The 16,722-nt window shown below is 42.5% G+C and overlaps 1 protein-coding gene across 1 annotated transcript in view; it reads right to left on the bottom strand.

Moving 5' to 3' along the window:
• USP40 (ubiquitin specific peptidase 40) overlaps positions 1-16,722 on the bottom strand; it is an 81,772-nt gene that overhangs the window by 35,925 nt on the left and 29,125 nt on the right. The window contains exons 11-18 of the mRNA XM_040357571.1: positions 16,349-16,622; positions 13,675-13,756; positions 10,397-10,568; positions 8,705-8,789; positions 7,118-7,188; positions 5,060-5,379; positions 4,322-4,448; positions 1,831-1,888 (exon numbers count right to left, since the gene is read on the bottom strand). Coding sequence (XP_040213505.1) covers positions 1,831-1,888; positions 4,322-4,448; positions 5,060-5,379; positions 7,118-7,188; positions 8,705-8,789; positions 10,397-10,568; positions 13,675-13,756; positions 16,349-16,622 — 1,189 coding nt within the window. The remainder of the gene's footprint in view (positions 1-1,830; positions 1,889-4,321; positions 4,449-5,059; positions 5,380-7,117; positions 7,189-8,704; positions 8,790-10,396; positions 10,569-13,674; positions 13,757-16,348; positions 16,623-16,722) is intronic.

Here is a 16,722-nt window from a genome sequence, read left to right as displayed (position 1 = left end):
AACAGAAGAAATGTAAGACTCACTTCCCTGCATACAGTCCAGAAAAAATTACAAGCAAGAGTTTTTATTGAACTCAAGTCAAACAGTTGAACACATCTGAAACACATACAGTACAGACCAAAAGTTTGGACACACCTTCTCATTCAAAGAGTTTTCTTTATTTTCATGACTATGAACATTGTAGATTCACACTGAAGGCATCAAAACTATGAATTAACACATGTGGAATTATACATAACAAAAAAGTGTGAAACAACTGAAAATATATTTCATATTCTAGGTTCTTCAAAGTAGCCACCTTTTGCTTTGATTACTGCTTGGCACACTCTTGGCATTCTCTTGATGAGCTTCAAGAGGTAGTCACCTGGCGCAGCACCCCATCACTCTCCTTCTTGGTCAAATGGGGTCATTCTCCTGTTGAAAAATAAATGATGGTCCAACTAAACGCAAACCGGATGGAATAACATGCCGCTGCAAGATGCTGTGGTAGCCATGCTGGTTCAGTATGCCTTTAATTTTGAATAAATCCCCAACAGTGTCACCAGCAAAGCACCCCCACACCATCACACCTCCTCCTCCATGCTTCACGGTGGGTACCAGGCATGTAGAGTCCATCCGTTCACCTTTTCTGCGTCGCACAAAGACACGGGGGTTGGAACCAAAAGCACAGATTTCCACTGATCTCATGTCCATTCCTTGTGTTCTTTAGCCCAAACACGTCTCTTCTGCTTGTTGCCTTTCTTTAGCAGTGGTTTCCTAGCAGATATTCTACCATGAAGGCCTGATTCACACAGTCTCCTCTTACCAGTTCTAGAGATGTGTCTGCTGCAAAAGGTGGCTACTTTGAAGAACCTAGAATATGAAATATATTTTCAGTTTGTTCACACTTTTTTGTTATGTATAATTCCACATGTGTTAATTCATAGTTTTGATGCCTTCAGTGTGAATCTACAATTTTCATAGTCATGAAAATAAAGAAAAAACTCTTTGAATGAGAAGGTGTGTCCAAACTTTTGGTCTGTACTGTACTGTGTCTGTAGTTATTATTTTACTTTAAAAAAGTTTGGAAAACATATACTTATAACTTCTAATTCACACACCTCTGCTGTATTGTGGCCATGAGATAAACCAAAGTTCGGGAATATTCCTTTTATCCCATTGTTTTGTAAATCTATGTACACTACAAACTGTATGATTGAATCGGTTCTAAAATCGCTGTTTTAGCAACCTGACAGATTATTATTCTAAACAGGAAACCTTCATTTTGTTTGCAAATATTAAAGATTGTAACTACCAGCAAGAATGATTCCTCGCATTTAAAGAGCACCTGTCATTTCAGATCCATCATGGCAGCGTATGTTAGCGGGCATCCACCCACCTGCTGCCAAGTCCCTGACCTTGTTGTGTCATTGTCGCATCACTAGCTGTCCCATTAAAGTGACAGAGATGACAGTTGCTCTTTAAAAAATATGGATTTAAATAATGCTATTTTACTAGCGATTTAAAATCGACTTGATTTAAATAAAATCCACCTTGCACAGCATAAAGCTGGCCATACACTTATTTATTTATTTTCACCTGCATGCGCAAAAAGAAAAAATGATTCCTCATCCACACTAAAGGAGGTGGATGAAGGAATCTCCCCAGCTGGGTCATTGCAATTTCTCATATGGAGAGCAAGGAATGGCAGCAGTGCATAGCACAGTGCACATTCTGCATAAACCGGCATCTTTGAGAATAAGGAGATGTGCTGTCACAATATTTTATGCATTCGCCCGGAATTGTTCTCTCACAATTCACCACATGACATTGCTAGAAAAAAAATCTTACCAGTATGCTCATGTAATTCCAACAATTCAACAGCTTTCTGGTGGACACAAAACACAGCCTGAAGACACAAAATAGTAAAAGAAAAAAGCTTTTAAAAAAGGACAACCATTCTCAAATATTCCCCAACATTTATGTGGGCCACACACACACACATGTACTTTTTATGGTAGTTTCATCCTACTTAGAATGAATCAAGGCAAGTTACCACCAGCAGTCTGTCAAAAAGCATGAAACAAGGCCGTCAGTGGGCGGAACAGCGCCCCCCCCATCCTTGGCGTCAGTGGGCGGAACAGCGCCCCCCCATCCTTGGCGTCAGTGGGCGGAACAGCGCCCCCCCCATCCTTGGCGTCAGTGGGCGGAACAGCGCCCCCCCATCCTTGGCGTCAGTGGGCGGAACAGCGCCCCCCCCATCCTTGGCGTCAGTGGGCGGAACAGCGCCCCCCCCATCCTTGGCGTCAGTGGGCGGAACAGCGCCCCCCCCATCCTTGGCGTCAGTGGGCGGAACAGCGCCCCCCCCCATCCTTGGCGTCAGTGGGCGGAACAGCGCCCCCCCCATCCTTGGCGTCAGTGGGAGGAACAGCGCCCCCCCCCATCCTTGGCGTCAGTGGGAGGAACAGCGCCCCCCCCCATCCTTGGCGTCAGTGGGAGGAACAGCGCCCCCCCCATCCTTGGCGTCAGTGGGAGGAACAGCGCCCCCCCCATCCTTGGCGTCAGTGGGAGGAACAGCGCCCCCCATCCTTGGCGTCAGTGGGAGGAACAGCGCCCCCCATCCTTGGCGTCAGTGGGAGGAACAGCGCCCCCATCCTTGGTGTCAGTGGGAGGAATAAATTGAACATTGTTGGTGTCAGTGGGAAAATGATGCCCCACTGTTGGGAGAATAGTGCCTTTTACCAGAGAGAAGAGTAGGGCCGGATACAGATAAACAAAAGGCCACATCCGTCCCCTGGGCCACAATTTGGAGACAACTGGTTTAAGGTGTCAATAGAAACTGTTGGTGGTAGTTTACATCTGTCCATTTTACCTTTCTTGCAGTCAAGCTAGTTTAAAATTACTGAAAACTTACATAAGCATGACCAGCATATTAGTAGCCACTTTTAATGTTTTGCCTGTCTATCAATTATGCCAGCCTCTAATGGTGCAAACCTGTGCCTCTCACAATTTATACAGTGCGAAAAAAAATGTCTGATATGCCCCCAATATCTGGCCACACATATTCATTGTTATACTTTTGTTTACTTCGGACGCCTACCATAATTTAGTCACATTTTTTTGCATGTAAAATATAAAAATCGGCCGGCTTCTGTCGGACTGGCTGCAGTACACACCGACGAATGCCGGTCAGTTTATATTGAACTGGCCGATGCCGCCCAACATACAGCCTGTGTGTACGGGGCTAAACTTCTCATTCCTCTCCCTTCAGCCATTTACCTTCCCCAGTTGACTTCTTGTTAAAATGGTACAACCACCTACTAATCTTCTAATCTCCAGCAAAGGCTAAATGTGTTAGTATATTGGAAGATGCAGAGCTGTCTTTTCCATTGGGCACACTGGGAAGTTGCCCGGGGGCCCCACTTGTCTGGGGGGCCCCCCATCGGCTGCCCAGCAACCCCAGTAAAAAATTATGGAGAGCAGCGGGTCAGAACTGTATCGTGTCTCTGAGGAAGAGTCTGAAGAGGAGTCAAGAGTGGGAGCGCCTCCAGGATGGCGGTCACGGGAGAAGTCAGACATGAGGAGACAGTAGGATAAAACCAGAGCAGCCAAGCTGGAGCCATCTGATTGAGCCGTGCATGTTGCACCTGAGAGGAGGTCAGTGATAGCGCCGCCAGGCCAGTCTAAGGGGCGGGTGGTTTCTGATGTAAGGGGGGAGTGAATACAAAAATATTAGTGACCCCCCCCTTACCTTAGTGTATTTACTCTACGGAAGGTGGTCTCTGGTCACCAGAGTGCCCCACACATCAGAGTTCCTGGTGTTCCCCTTTACATCAGAGTCTGCAGGATTCCCCTTTACAGTGCAAGGACCCTGATGCAAGTGGGAACTCTGATGTAAACAGAAAGCAGTGAACTCTGATTTAAGGTAGTCTCTGGTCAGCAGAGTCCCCCTCCACATCAGAGTTCCCCCTTACATGATCTGCAGCGTTCCCTTTTACATAAGAGTTCCCTTTCACTGTAAGGGGGAATCCTGCAGACTCTGATGTAAGAGGAAACTCTGAGAAGGCTGGGTTATAGTAACCTGACCTTCATGTCAATGAAGAAATTTGTAAAACTGTAATTTTAGGTACTTTTTTTGCAGTGCCAGTAAAAAAATGTGGTTCTGCCAGTACATTTCATGATTTTTGTCAGTAAATTCTCGTGCACGATTGTGTAGACAGGGCCCCAGTGCACTGTATTGCCCAGGGGCCTATAATGCTCTTAAGATGCGACTGGGAAGATGGTTCATCCTGGAGAAAAGCAGATATGTTTTACCAAGTACATAGTATCATTAGTTACTTACAGAGTTAGGATCTACAGATATTTGAACGGTTTTCTTTTCTTCTGCAGATGTACACCAATCCTGGATGTGAATGTAGTAAAGGTTCAGATCTTCAATTGAATTGTTTTCTGTAGCAATAACCATTTCGCTGAAAATCAAATACAAGGTCATTGCAGTTTTCTTAATCTGAATTTGTTTTCAAAAGCAAGCTGTAGGATGCAGGACTGCCTGTTATATGAATAAACTACAAAAGAACAAGTCACATTAGCATCAGAAAAGATTGATATGTCATGCATACAAAGGGATTTTAATCGAGACATAGACTGCCCCAATGCTACTCTATTACACTAAAATTGGGTTGGAGGTTTATGGATGACAATACAAAATGTACTAATCTGAGACAGAGGAAGGCTCATCAAATCACATAATAAAAGCAAAATAGTTGTAAGCAAGGATGAGCTCAGGCATGCTCCCAACCCGCACTTGAAAAGCCTGCCAGGAATTCGGCACTGCACAGCGCTAATCACAGGCAGTGAGACATTTCTCGATCTCTGCAGCTGCGGATCAGGAAATGTTTCACTGCCTGCGATTAGCGTTGTGTAGTGCCGACTTCCTGGCGGGCTCTGCTAGTGTGGGTTGTGAACATGCCTGAGCTCATCCTGAGTTGTAAGTCAATATGTATGTCTATACTGCTAGTAGAAAGAGCAGTCTACTCATACCGTGCTACTAGGTCCTATGTACAGGCAGCCAAATGCTTACCTTTCATCATGGAAATCTAACAGCAGCAGAGAACTTCCGTCCTTAAGCCCCAACATGTTAAGGGTTTTGTCCAAGTCATCCAATGCAAAAACACTCCAGCCTTCACTATTTTCTGTGGATGGAGAGCACAACAGTGACTCCAGTGACGGACTACCAGACAACTTGTTTTGCACGGCTCTCAAGTTTAAATTCGATGGGAAGACTCTCTGGCTCTCCAAGTACTTTTGTGAGGAGCCATTGCTCTGGTCTTTACATGGACGCATGATGGTTAAAAGTACTGGTGTACAGTCTGGACCGCTGTGTACAGGCAGACCACCGACCTGCATGACAGTTACACAAGAAAATACAAAAATAGTAACTTGTATGAAAAATATTAATACTGGACAAAAAACATACTTTATACTGTTGCGATAACAAAATCAACCCAGGATCCCACTACGGCAGTTGCGGCACAATACAATTTTCAGTGCAGTTGAAATAGTGTGACATGGCACATTTTTTATGCAATTTTCATACTGTTGCGAATTTTGTTTTGGCCATCTGCTGTGACAAAAATTATGTATGCAAAGTCCATTTGCAGTGGTCCTTCTACATTGGACCACGGCATTATACAAATGTGGGCAGATCAGGCACCAGGGGTATCAACTCCTCATAATCAATGTTGGCTTTCTTGCCTCGTCCCCCCATCTTTTGAGCATGACAAGAGCACATGTTTCTGGAAGAGGAGACTAAATAGGGGGAAAAAAATGCACCGGAATGACATTAACAACACATATAGATGTTATTTTGATGCGTTTCCTTTAAAGTCAATGGGGCACAAAATCACACTGTGCCACACCAGTAGCGCCTTTACCCTCCCCATGGTTTCACCAGAGTCTGGTTGCACTCATGTGAACGGGGACAATTGAAATCAATGTAATTTCCAATGCCATGCAATTTTGCGAGACCCAAAAACAACTATTAACCACTTACCGTCCCGCCATAGTACATTTAGGCTGGATTCGCACCTATGCAGTTTTAGTGCTTTTTGCATTGCAGACTGGCACGCCCCCTAGGGCACACAGCGGTGCGATCCTGTGACTCATAGCGACCACATGCTTACATTGTAACCAAAACAGTCACAAATGGCTTCCATTCATGACCGATTTATTTTTATTTTTTACTATTGTGATCCTGTGATTGGCCCACCGGTATCACATCACCTGGGCCAATCACAGCAATCTGTACCATGTGAGTAGCTGTAGCCAATCACAGGTCACAAACTGTCATGAATGAAATTGCGATCCTCTGGAATTAATTGTATATATTCATTTAGCCAACAGGGGGTGCCATTCCTGACCTGCTTCTAAAGATGCTAGTGTCCCCCTGATTTTACGCAATTTCTCAAAAAAAAAAAAACATTAACAATTTGGATACAATAATATTCAGATGTGCATTGAAAAGGTTAGCTTCATTACATGAGTGAATGTACATAAATGGAGCTTCACATTTTTTTTCATTAGTCTTGTGAAACTGTATGTCCAATTGCTCTGCGCACATAGGAGCAAAAAACAATGGGCAATTGATTCCTATTCATCAGGAGGAGTATGGCGCCAGCTATAGAAATCAACAGAGCAAGTGACCTGCATGTGCAGTAGGAGCGGAACAGCCATAATCAAATGCAGTATAGGGGCAGGCCACACAGTAAGGATCTTGGAAACAGGGTGCCTTCACCTTTGGAGGGTGTGAGGGAGCCTTTGAAAGGGACAACTTCACTAAAAGCGAAGGGGTCCCTTAAAAAGCAGCATTTTTTTTATTTGCTAGTTGTGAGTTCCTTAGCAACAAGCCTGAGTATCTCCGAAAAGAATTGAGGACAGTCATATTCTTCTCACACCATTTACCTGATTAAAAATAACAAAATGTGTGTGTATTGTCCTAATTATGCTTATATTAACAAGACAAACGGCATACTGTTGGTATAATCATTACCAGAGAACATCAAGTCTTTGTGTTCTTTACCAAAAGAGCAAAATTAGTGAAAGCGGATTTTCCACCGATTTTCTTAGGTTAGATTCATACCTGATTTCCATCCCACACAAATAGGTCACATCCATCTTTTATTCCTGTTCTTGACAAAGACTGTTCAACATCTGAGGAAAACAGCAAAATAAAAATAGATAAATATATTTTTGGACGAATGTCTTACAGCAGGGGTGTCAAACTCAATTTCATTGTGGGCCGCATCAGCATTAGGGTTGCCCTCAAAGAGCCGGTTGCATCTGTAAGACTAGATGTCTAGAGTGCCCCCCCTTAAATCAGATGTCAAGAACCCCCCCTCACCTTCAGACGTCAAGAGCCCTCCACCCTCCCTTATATCACAGTGCACCCCCTCACCTTGTGCTGCTGCCAGGAAAAATCTGGGGGCAGAGCTCGGAAGCAGAAAGTGTATGGTCTGGAGGAGCACATGGGACATACAGGATAAAATATCTAACTACCTACAGTCTGAATAATGGCAATGCAACTACTGCACTCTTTAAAGGGTCACTAAAGGAAAATTTTTTTTTTGCTGAAATGACTGTTTACAGGGCATAGAGACATAATAGTTAACTGATTCCTTTTAAAAATGATTAAAAATAGATAAAAAAACAATCATATAATGTGCCTGCAGTGTAGTTTCGTTTTTGCTGTTGTTTCCTGGTTCTCTGATGTACAGAGAGCCACTAGAGGGCAGTCAGCCAATAGAGAGCAGTGATACTTTGTCTAAAACTCCTCAGCACCAATCCAGTTTCGTTTTACTCACACCTCCTTGATTAGTGACCACCGTGAGAAATCTCCCAGTACTGTGGTTATCAGGAAACAGGCAACCAGGAAGTGTCCAGAACAGAGAGGATTTACAGCAACATGAATGCAAAAACGAACAATGAGGACATGAAACCAGGACTGCAGCAAGGTAAAGGAAGCTATTTAGCTAAAAAAAAAAAATTCCTTTAGTGACCCTTTAATATCAATGAGTGTGATCACCGAGTGTAGCTATGGGAACATGCCAACTATACTTTTAAGAACGTTTATATTAGATCATCATTACTATACATAGAAAAAAGAAAAAATCGCGCCAACATAAGTGCCAATGAAGTCTACTATTACTATACATAAATATAGAACAAGTAAACCATTTTAAAAGAGTTTTCCTCAACTAAAAACTTAAGAGTATCCAAAAGCCAACATAACCCCAGACAATTAACCATTCAAAAGCCTCCTCCTCTGTTGCCCTAGAGCCTAACCCAATAGACAAAGCTGTGTAAATACTTAACAACCCACAACTCTAAGCTCCCTTCAGCTGTTGCCACTCAAACAGTCTTGGCAAGCGAGTCGTATGGCCACTGTCAAAGACTGATAATCAAGTTATTTAGTGGTTCTGCCCAACCACAGATCACACAATGCCCATTTGTCCTGCTTCCAGGCACGTTTTAAGATGAAGAGAGACCTAAACCGATCAGTAAATTATGATCAGCTTTGCAAAATAAATTGGGCAAGGACAACAGAAAAAAGGAGAGGAGATAAGATTTTGATCAATAATGCATTTTGCTGAGGCTCTCTCAAAAACCCATACATTTTTTTCAAGCAATGACAGATTGAAAAAAAAAAAGATTTCTTTCAAGCACTTACCGCACAAGGTCTCAAAGATATGGAACCCTGCTGGCAGAAGCTTGGCAATGCTCAGCACTTGTCCTTCCAATGCCTTGTCCACAAGCTGCAACAGTAATCAAGTAAGATGTTCAATAACAACTCCAACTCTAACTTTTACATGAAAGAGATATATACTGTATATTTCTCTAGTATATTTATGCAAAGATGTGATCTCGATCCAGCGCTACTCTGTCTCCTCACAGGATTCAATGGTTCCTGCCTCCATGTTCAGAGAGGGAGATGCTCTTGGGCACAGCATTGGATCAAGATCAGGTTGAGGTAAGTATTTGGGGTGGCTGAACATGGAAGGTTTATTTACCTTGAATGCATTAGAGTGTTTGTAAACCCTTACATATACCCAGTGAAGTGACTGGCCTCAGGTGATACGCAGAGATGAAAAAATCTTCCTATAAAAAATTGTACCTGTCTAGCTACATTCTACTCTTCTCTAAAAGATGTATTGCTCAAAATCAGAACATAACACAAAGTGTCTGGTGTTATGTTCTGATTTTGAGCAATAAATCTTTTAAATGAACTGCACCATGAAGCACCATGAAGCCTTTCTCTCTTTGTCTGCTTAGGAAGCAAAGCTGCATCACCCAAATAAACCCTAATAGAAAGGCCTACATTTCAAATACAAATCCAATAAAAAAAAAAAGTCAGGACGCTGTGTAAATTTTACATGAATACAAAATGCAATGATTTGCAAATCTCATAACACATATTTTATTCAAAAAAGAAAAACGTATCAAATGTTTAAACTGAGAAAATTTGCCATAAAAAAAAAAAAAGAAAATTAAAAAAGGTAATTTTGAAATTGATGGCAGCAACACATCTTAAACAATTTGAGTCAGGGCAACAAAAACAGGCAAAAGCAAAACCCCCAATTCCATAAAAAGTTGGGACAGGTCCATGTTTACTGGAAACTGAGGAGACCAGTTGATGAAGTTTTGGGAGAGGAATGTTGTCCAATTCTTGCCTGAGCATATGCTGCACTAAAACCTGGATAAATCAGCATCGACGGTGCAAGATGTGCAAGCTGCCCATTCTATACACACCAATGCACCCCTATACCATCAGAGATGCTGGCTTTTGAACTGCGTGTTGTTAACAAGCAGGAAGGTCCCTCGCCTATTTAGTCTCAGGAATGGAACGCATCGTCATAGTTGCCAAAAAGAATGTCAAATTTTGGTTCGTCTGACCACAGAACAGTCTTCCACTTTGCAACAGACCATTTTAAATTAGCTTTGGCACAGAGAAGACAGCGGCATTTCTGGATCATTTTCAGATATTGCTTCTTTGCATGATATTTATTTATTTCAGGTTCTATTCCAGACAGGTAGTGATGTGGTTGGCATCTAGATTACCCTGGTGCTGCCATGCAGAGGTGCCAACCACTTAGTCACTGTGCTGCTTTAACTTGTATTTTTGGATGGCACGGCGAACTGTGTTCACAGACAGTGACTTTCCAAAGCATTACTTTTTTTCTTAAAATGGTACATTATCTCAGTTTAAACATTTGATACGTTTTCTATTTTCTATTGTGAATAATAGGTTTAGGAGATTTGCAAATCATTGCGTTGCTTTTATGCAGATTTTACACAGCGTCCCAACAAAAGACAAGCAAAAGGAAACACGGTACATGAAAGTAATGTAGAACAATGAGATCACCTCAAAAACTGTTTTTATCAGGTCTGCCACAGTCCCACGTCGATCTACACTTATCTCCAATGTGCTGTCACCTTGGGAGACCATTGGGTGTAAAGCACCATTTTCAAAGTGATAGCAAGATGAAAGGTGAAGACGCAGGTTCATCCGATGGGCTTCTGTGTCGGAATCCTTCCTGCATGGGTGGAAGATATAATCAACATTAATTTTGTTGGCTCGACACTTAAGGGAAAACCCATGTTTGTGAACCTTGTATTATTATTACAAATAAGACACACGCACAGATGAAGTCACGTGGAGTGTGACGTAACGCCGTAGGGAGATTGAGGCCGACAGCGCAGACCGGGAGCAGCGGAGGGCACAGTAAGACAGTGCGATTACACTGCTAAACATACCCCACTTACTCTATTGATTTTAATTGTAAGAGTCCAATTTTATGTTACATATTAAAAGTATACCGAAATTACTACACTATAGTAGTCTCCTCTTCTCCTTTTGGGCTTGGGTGGGAGCGATCCCCCACCGCCCCCCTTCCCATATTTCAGCTATCAATCTCAGGACACCGGATCGTGGAGATCAGTACACCACACGTTTGGATAATCCATAGATGTAAGGAGGCTGATACCATCCTTAAGTGCCTAATACACAGATCCGTGAGGTGAGAGTTTTGGGAGACAGGTGGAGGATCACCAATATGGTTCAATATTACAAGTAAACCAGGGGCGGACTGGAAATTTGGACTGTCAGGAGGATTTACTCTCTCATCCATGGGAATAACTTTATATTGGATTATCTTTAACCTTTTTTGCATTATTGAACCATTTTTTCATCACGGACATTGATGGTTAAGGAGGCACGTGTTGCACTTACTAATAGAGTCGCTGCATTTAGCAACAGTTCACGTTTCCTGTTTCTAGCAAAAGTTCATATTTGTTAGTTTAAAGTCACGGTTTGGCACAGGAGCACTTTATATTTATATTTGATATTTACATCTATTTATATTCATATTATTAAATATTTATCTACATATATTTTATTTTACATGTTTGTATTATATTGCCTGTGAAATTTATTAGCACAATATCACACGGTGCTAGCACTATTTGTATGTATGTATTGACTTTAGCGCTAATCATTTATTTATCTATATCCATTTTTATGTTCGGTGAACGTTATTAGATTTAGCAGCTTTTGTTATTATTGTATCTTTACACATTTATCCACATACTCATAGTAGCGCGAGAGATTCACTTTATTCACATCAAGACACACGCACAGTATACAGAATACAGACACAGTATACACACGCACAGTATACACACACGTATGGTATACAGATACAGAATATACACACACGCACAGTATACACACACACACACCAGCACTTTTAGGCCTAATTAAACACACTGCTGCTGACCTCATCTCATGGCATGCTGGTACCTGTAGTGCCCCAGCAGCTCATAGACACAGTCGGTGGTAATACAGGAGAGGAGGAGGCTGTGCCTGTGTACTGGTGGGAAGGTAATCAGTAGGGAGGTGTAGCAGAGATTGGGGGAGAAGTTCAGAACATCCTTTCTCCAGGAGCATTGCACTTCTCACACACAGAAAAACGATCAGCCTCAGAGACAGGAGCTCTGCTAGAGAAAAACACAGCCTTCCCCTCCTGCTCACCAGAGAAAGCACTGATAAAACTACATTTAACTCCCCGCCTCCCTCTCCTCTCCTCCAGCTGTCGGTATATTCTGCTCTGTAGTCAAAGAAGCTGTAAAGGGAGGTAGTGGAGGGGCGGAGCAGCTATAGCCTCCAAAATTTTACATCAAAATGATGTCGGTGTCAGACATTTCAGGGACAGATGTAAAAATACAGATTTATACAATCTGCCCCTGGTTTTACTGAGGCTGGCAACCCTGATGGGGCCCACTAGTGGCTGTGGGCACTCAGGCAGTGCCCGAATGGTCAGTCTGCCCCTGGTATTAACTATAAATGCTGCACAGCTATTTTTCTCTTAATCTTTTGTTTTTCGCATTAGGCACATTGTTGCATTTCATCTAACATAATCAGAGGTGGAATAACTCATTATTGGGTATCATACAAAATATTATGAATGGCTTTAATTTGGGAATTCATACCAAACACCTTTCCTTTCCGTTTTGTCTATTACACTGTAATAATTGTCTTGCTGCTCCATTTATGATTAATAGCGCCAATGTCAATATAGCAGTACAAAAACCAAGCTTGGAAGGGGGCCACAGGCAAAGAAGGGTAAGGAATACTGGTTTCAGGCTGGGTTCACACGGTTTTCCCACATCTAATTTGCATAGCAGGAAATTGCGACTGGCTCTCTATGGAGCCGGTTCACACATCTGTGTGGATTATGCAACTATAACATTTATGCCAATAGGCATATATGAAGATAAATATGAAAGCCGTCACTGGTGAAGTCCTCCTGAAAATGTTAGTTGCCTGGCTGACTCTGGATTTACTGTTTTCTGAGTTACTAACCCAGAATAAGCATGCAGCAACCAAAGTCAGTCTGCATAATTGTTGCAGGCCAGTAAAGTGTCTGGCATTTTCAGGATAAATCATCTATTTATCTCAGAACAGGTTTCTGTTCCTTTGTACCCCTTCTTTGCAAAACATCAAGTAGTGTGTCATAGAACAGAAACAGGGACTCTTAGGCCCCTTTCACACAGTCTGTCCGATCAGGTCCGCCTGTCAGTTTTTCAGGCAGACCCGGTCAGACCCTCCATTCACCCCCATGTCCGCTGACATCCGCCGCTATTCAATTTGATTCTGGCTGCAAAATCCAGACGGATGGTGGTCCTATTTTCCATCGGTCTGGCGAATCGGATGAAAATGGAGGTTTTCACCCGATTTCCCCCTAGAGAAGAGTAGGACTGGGTCTGTCTCTGCCCTATGCAGTGAGCGGACAGGGGCCCGTCATCCGATCAGGGGTGCGATCCCCCACTGCGAGCGATGTTTGTGAAACGGAAACGCCTGTGTAAAAGTGGCCCAAGACATATGCTGCTCGACTTGATCATGACCAAATAGTGCTGCTCAGTCCCAGAAGCCAATAATGGTACACATTCTATCTCTTTGGGCTAAAGTATGACGGCCATCCCCAAAATTATGAGCTTTCCATAAGTCTGCATATAGTGTGGGGTGCTACTCAAATGAGGGTGGCATAGTCAGAATATATTCAAGAAACACCAGCTCTGATGCATGGAATTTGAAAATGGAAATGTATTTAAAGGTTATATGCAAGCAAGAAGCAACCTTACCTTTTCTGCTTAAGTTCCTCATTTATTTGGTTCATCTGGTGTATCATGTAGTCAGGGATTCCAAACTGTGCATTGCCTTTAGCTGTCAAAAAAATATTATTACAAAGAGATTCTGTTACACTGGTATGGAGAAGGATTGGAACACCTGTCAGGTTTTCATTGGTGTTTGTGTCCCTATTAGGGTGATTCATCCTCTCCATCTGTTTTTTTATCATCGAGAATAAAAATTAACGAAAATAACACATTTTGGAGTCGTCACCACTATAGGAATAGCAAGGAAATCTTCATAATGGGGACACAAGTGCTGGTGACTCTGGTAACAACTGGTGATTGCCTCACTTTGGAAGGATTTCCTCTCACTTCCTGTTTCGGCTATGGGACAGCCTCACTTTTATTGCAGGATATTCATTGCTTTTAAAAGGGACACTGACATGAGAGATTAATGAAGGTTGCCATGGCTAGTTCTAACAACTTTGACATTCACATACAACATGCTTGTTCCAGAACTGTGACTGCAACATATTTAAAGAGGCGTTCCAGCCTGGGGAAAAAAATTAAAATAAACTGCAAATACTGTAGCTGCTGACTTATAATTTATGTACACTTACTTGACCAGGGAGCCCAACAATATGGGCACCCCAGCCGGTCTTCAAAATGGCTCGGGTGCTGCTGCCGCCATTTCTAGTAAGGGAAAACAGCAGTGAAGCCTTTCGGCCTCACAGCGGGCTCCCTGCTGCGCATGCACGAAGCATGCTGCACTTTATAATTGGCTCATCAGTGGAGGAGAGGGGCCTAACTGTCGAGGGATGGCGCAGTGCGATGTACCCCCTTTCACCCTGAAAGGTGCCAAATGTTGCACCGGAGGGGGGGGGGGGGGAGGAAGCAGAAGTTCCACTCTTCGGTGGAACTCCACTTTAAGTCAGACAGTCAAGCACCTACCATTTGCAGAAGGAGGCCTGCAATAACAGTCCACATACTCTTCTCATGACAGAGTCACACATCACCTGCATATCTGACTGCATTTTTTTTGTCCTCTGACTTGATGATCATCCACACAGCTCGATTCAAACACCACCGCTTAATGCAGTCTGTGGGATAGACTCCCTTCCCCTTTCTAGTGACCTTCCTATCCTTTTATATCGACCAAAACGGATATTGAATGGATTGCCATGAATGATATTCACATATACAGTGGAACCTCGGATTACAAGCATAATCTGTTCCAGGAGAATGCTCGTAATCCAAAGTACTCGCATATCAAAGCGAGTTTCCCCATTGAAGTCAATGGAAATGAAAATAATTTGTTCTGCATTGACTTCAATGGCATGCAATAATCGCATGTGGCCAAAGGTGGGGGGGCGCCGGAGAGCCTCAGAAACAGCCAAAAAGGCCCAAGGACAGCGCGGAACGAAATATTTCCGAGTCTTTCTGAGCATTTCCAAACGGCTCTGCTTGGCTCTGGCTTCCCCCCACCTAGGCCAAATGCGGTACCGCACACCGCTTTGGCCTGAATCCTGCTTGTTTTGCGAGACAACACTTGCAAACCAAGTTAGGATTTTTCAAAATACAGTACTTGTATTGTGAATGACTTGTCTGTGGTGAATGACCGGGAAAAAACTTTTTGACACACTGTTCAGGCACTGGTCTAGATGCAATTGTCCTCTTGTGACAACAGACCGCAACGAATATTTAAATTTAAATTTTGGTTCATTGAAGATGTACTCATAGCATAACAAGAAATGCATTTCCGTTCTAGAATGTGCATGCTCCCCTGAAGAAAATATAATTTGAAATGCGTTGGGGTTAAGTAATTCCCATCCTTTGTTCTCTATTGATTCCATCTTAAGTACAGTATCAAGAACCTGTTTCCCATAATTTTTTAGATGTATTGTAATGTTTTACACAATTTGTATTAATAAAGATTTGTCAACTTTCATACTACCTAGAAATACTGTTAATTCACTTGACTTTATAATGACCCAGTGCCATTAAAGAGGAAGTAAACCCTTATGGGTTTTACTTACTCTTTTTTTCCTCCTGCAAAGTAAAAGCATAATGAGCTAGTATGCATCCCATACTAGCCCATTATGTTGCACTTACCTGCAAATGAAGTCCACAATGTCCCCGCTGGTGGCCACATTCATCTTCAACCCTCTCCCTTCCGGGGCTGCAGACCCTGGCTCTGTAACTGGCCAGAGTCACGTGACGTCACATGCGTGCTGGAGCTGCCAGTCATGGCATGGGCCCTTTAGAAAGGGAAAGGGCCATGTCCTTTCTAAAGTGCGCATGGGTCGATGATGTCGGCGCAAGCATATATGGTAAATATCTCATAAACTTTGCAGGTTTAGGGGATATTTCCAGTACCTACAGGTAAGCCTTAAAGGCATACCTGTAGATAAAACTGGTGTAACTAGGTTTACAACCACTTTAAAATCCCATTTTGATTTTTTCTTTTTTTTATATGCATATAATTCAGGGATGTTGGTACTTCATTAGCTACCATGACTGTAGAGAAGAGAAGACCTCAGATAAACAGGTACAACGTATGTCAAAGTATTTGTTTTATCTCTATGCATCACCTGAGGCTAGTCAGTTCACTGGGCATATGTAAGGCTTTATAACCACTTTAAATAAAAAGGAAAGGTTCATTTGTAACTACCCATTACAGACTTACCTTCTTTAGGTCTCTTTAATTGGCTTTTGCGGTAGAAAAGCATATATGCACTCTCTTTTCCCTGGAACTGTGTCTCAATTTCCCGTTCCTGGATACATTTAACGGTTGAGTCATTGAAATCGAACCAGTGACTAGCACCTCTCTGTGGGGCTTGGATTTTTCCTGAACTGCTTGGCTTACAGCACTGAGGATCATTGGCATTTTCTGTATGAGCTAACCCCACCAAAGATCCATCAGAGCTCAACTGAAAGACAGAGGGATGATTCTGCAGAAACTGTAATAAAAATATAAAACATAAAAAAAATGAATAAAAAAGACTTCTGAATTGCATATTTTAGTTGCAGTAGCAATACATATATGAAGCTTGATATTTC

Source organism: Rana temporaria, chromosome 6 (genome assembly GCF_905171775.1).
Source record: "Rana temporaria chromosome 6, aRanTem1.1, whole genome shotgun sequence".
NCBI lineage: Eukaryota > Metazoa > Chordata > Amphibia > Anura > Ranidae > Rana > Rana temporaria.
The sequence above is the reverse complement of the archived record's forward strand: the minus strand, read 5'-3'. Positions and strand labels throughout refer to the sequence as shown.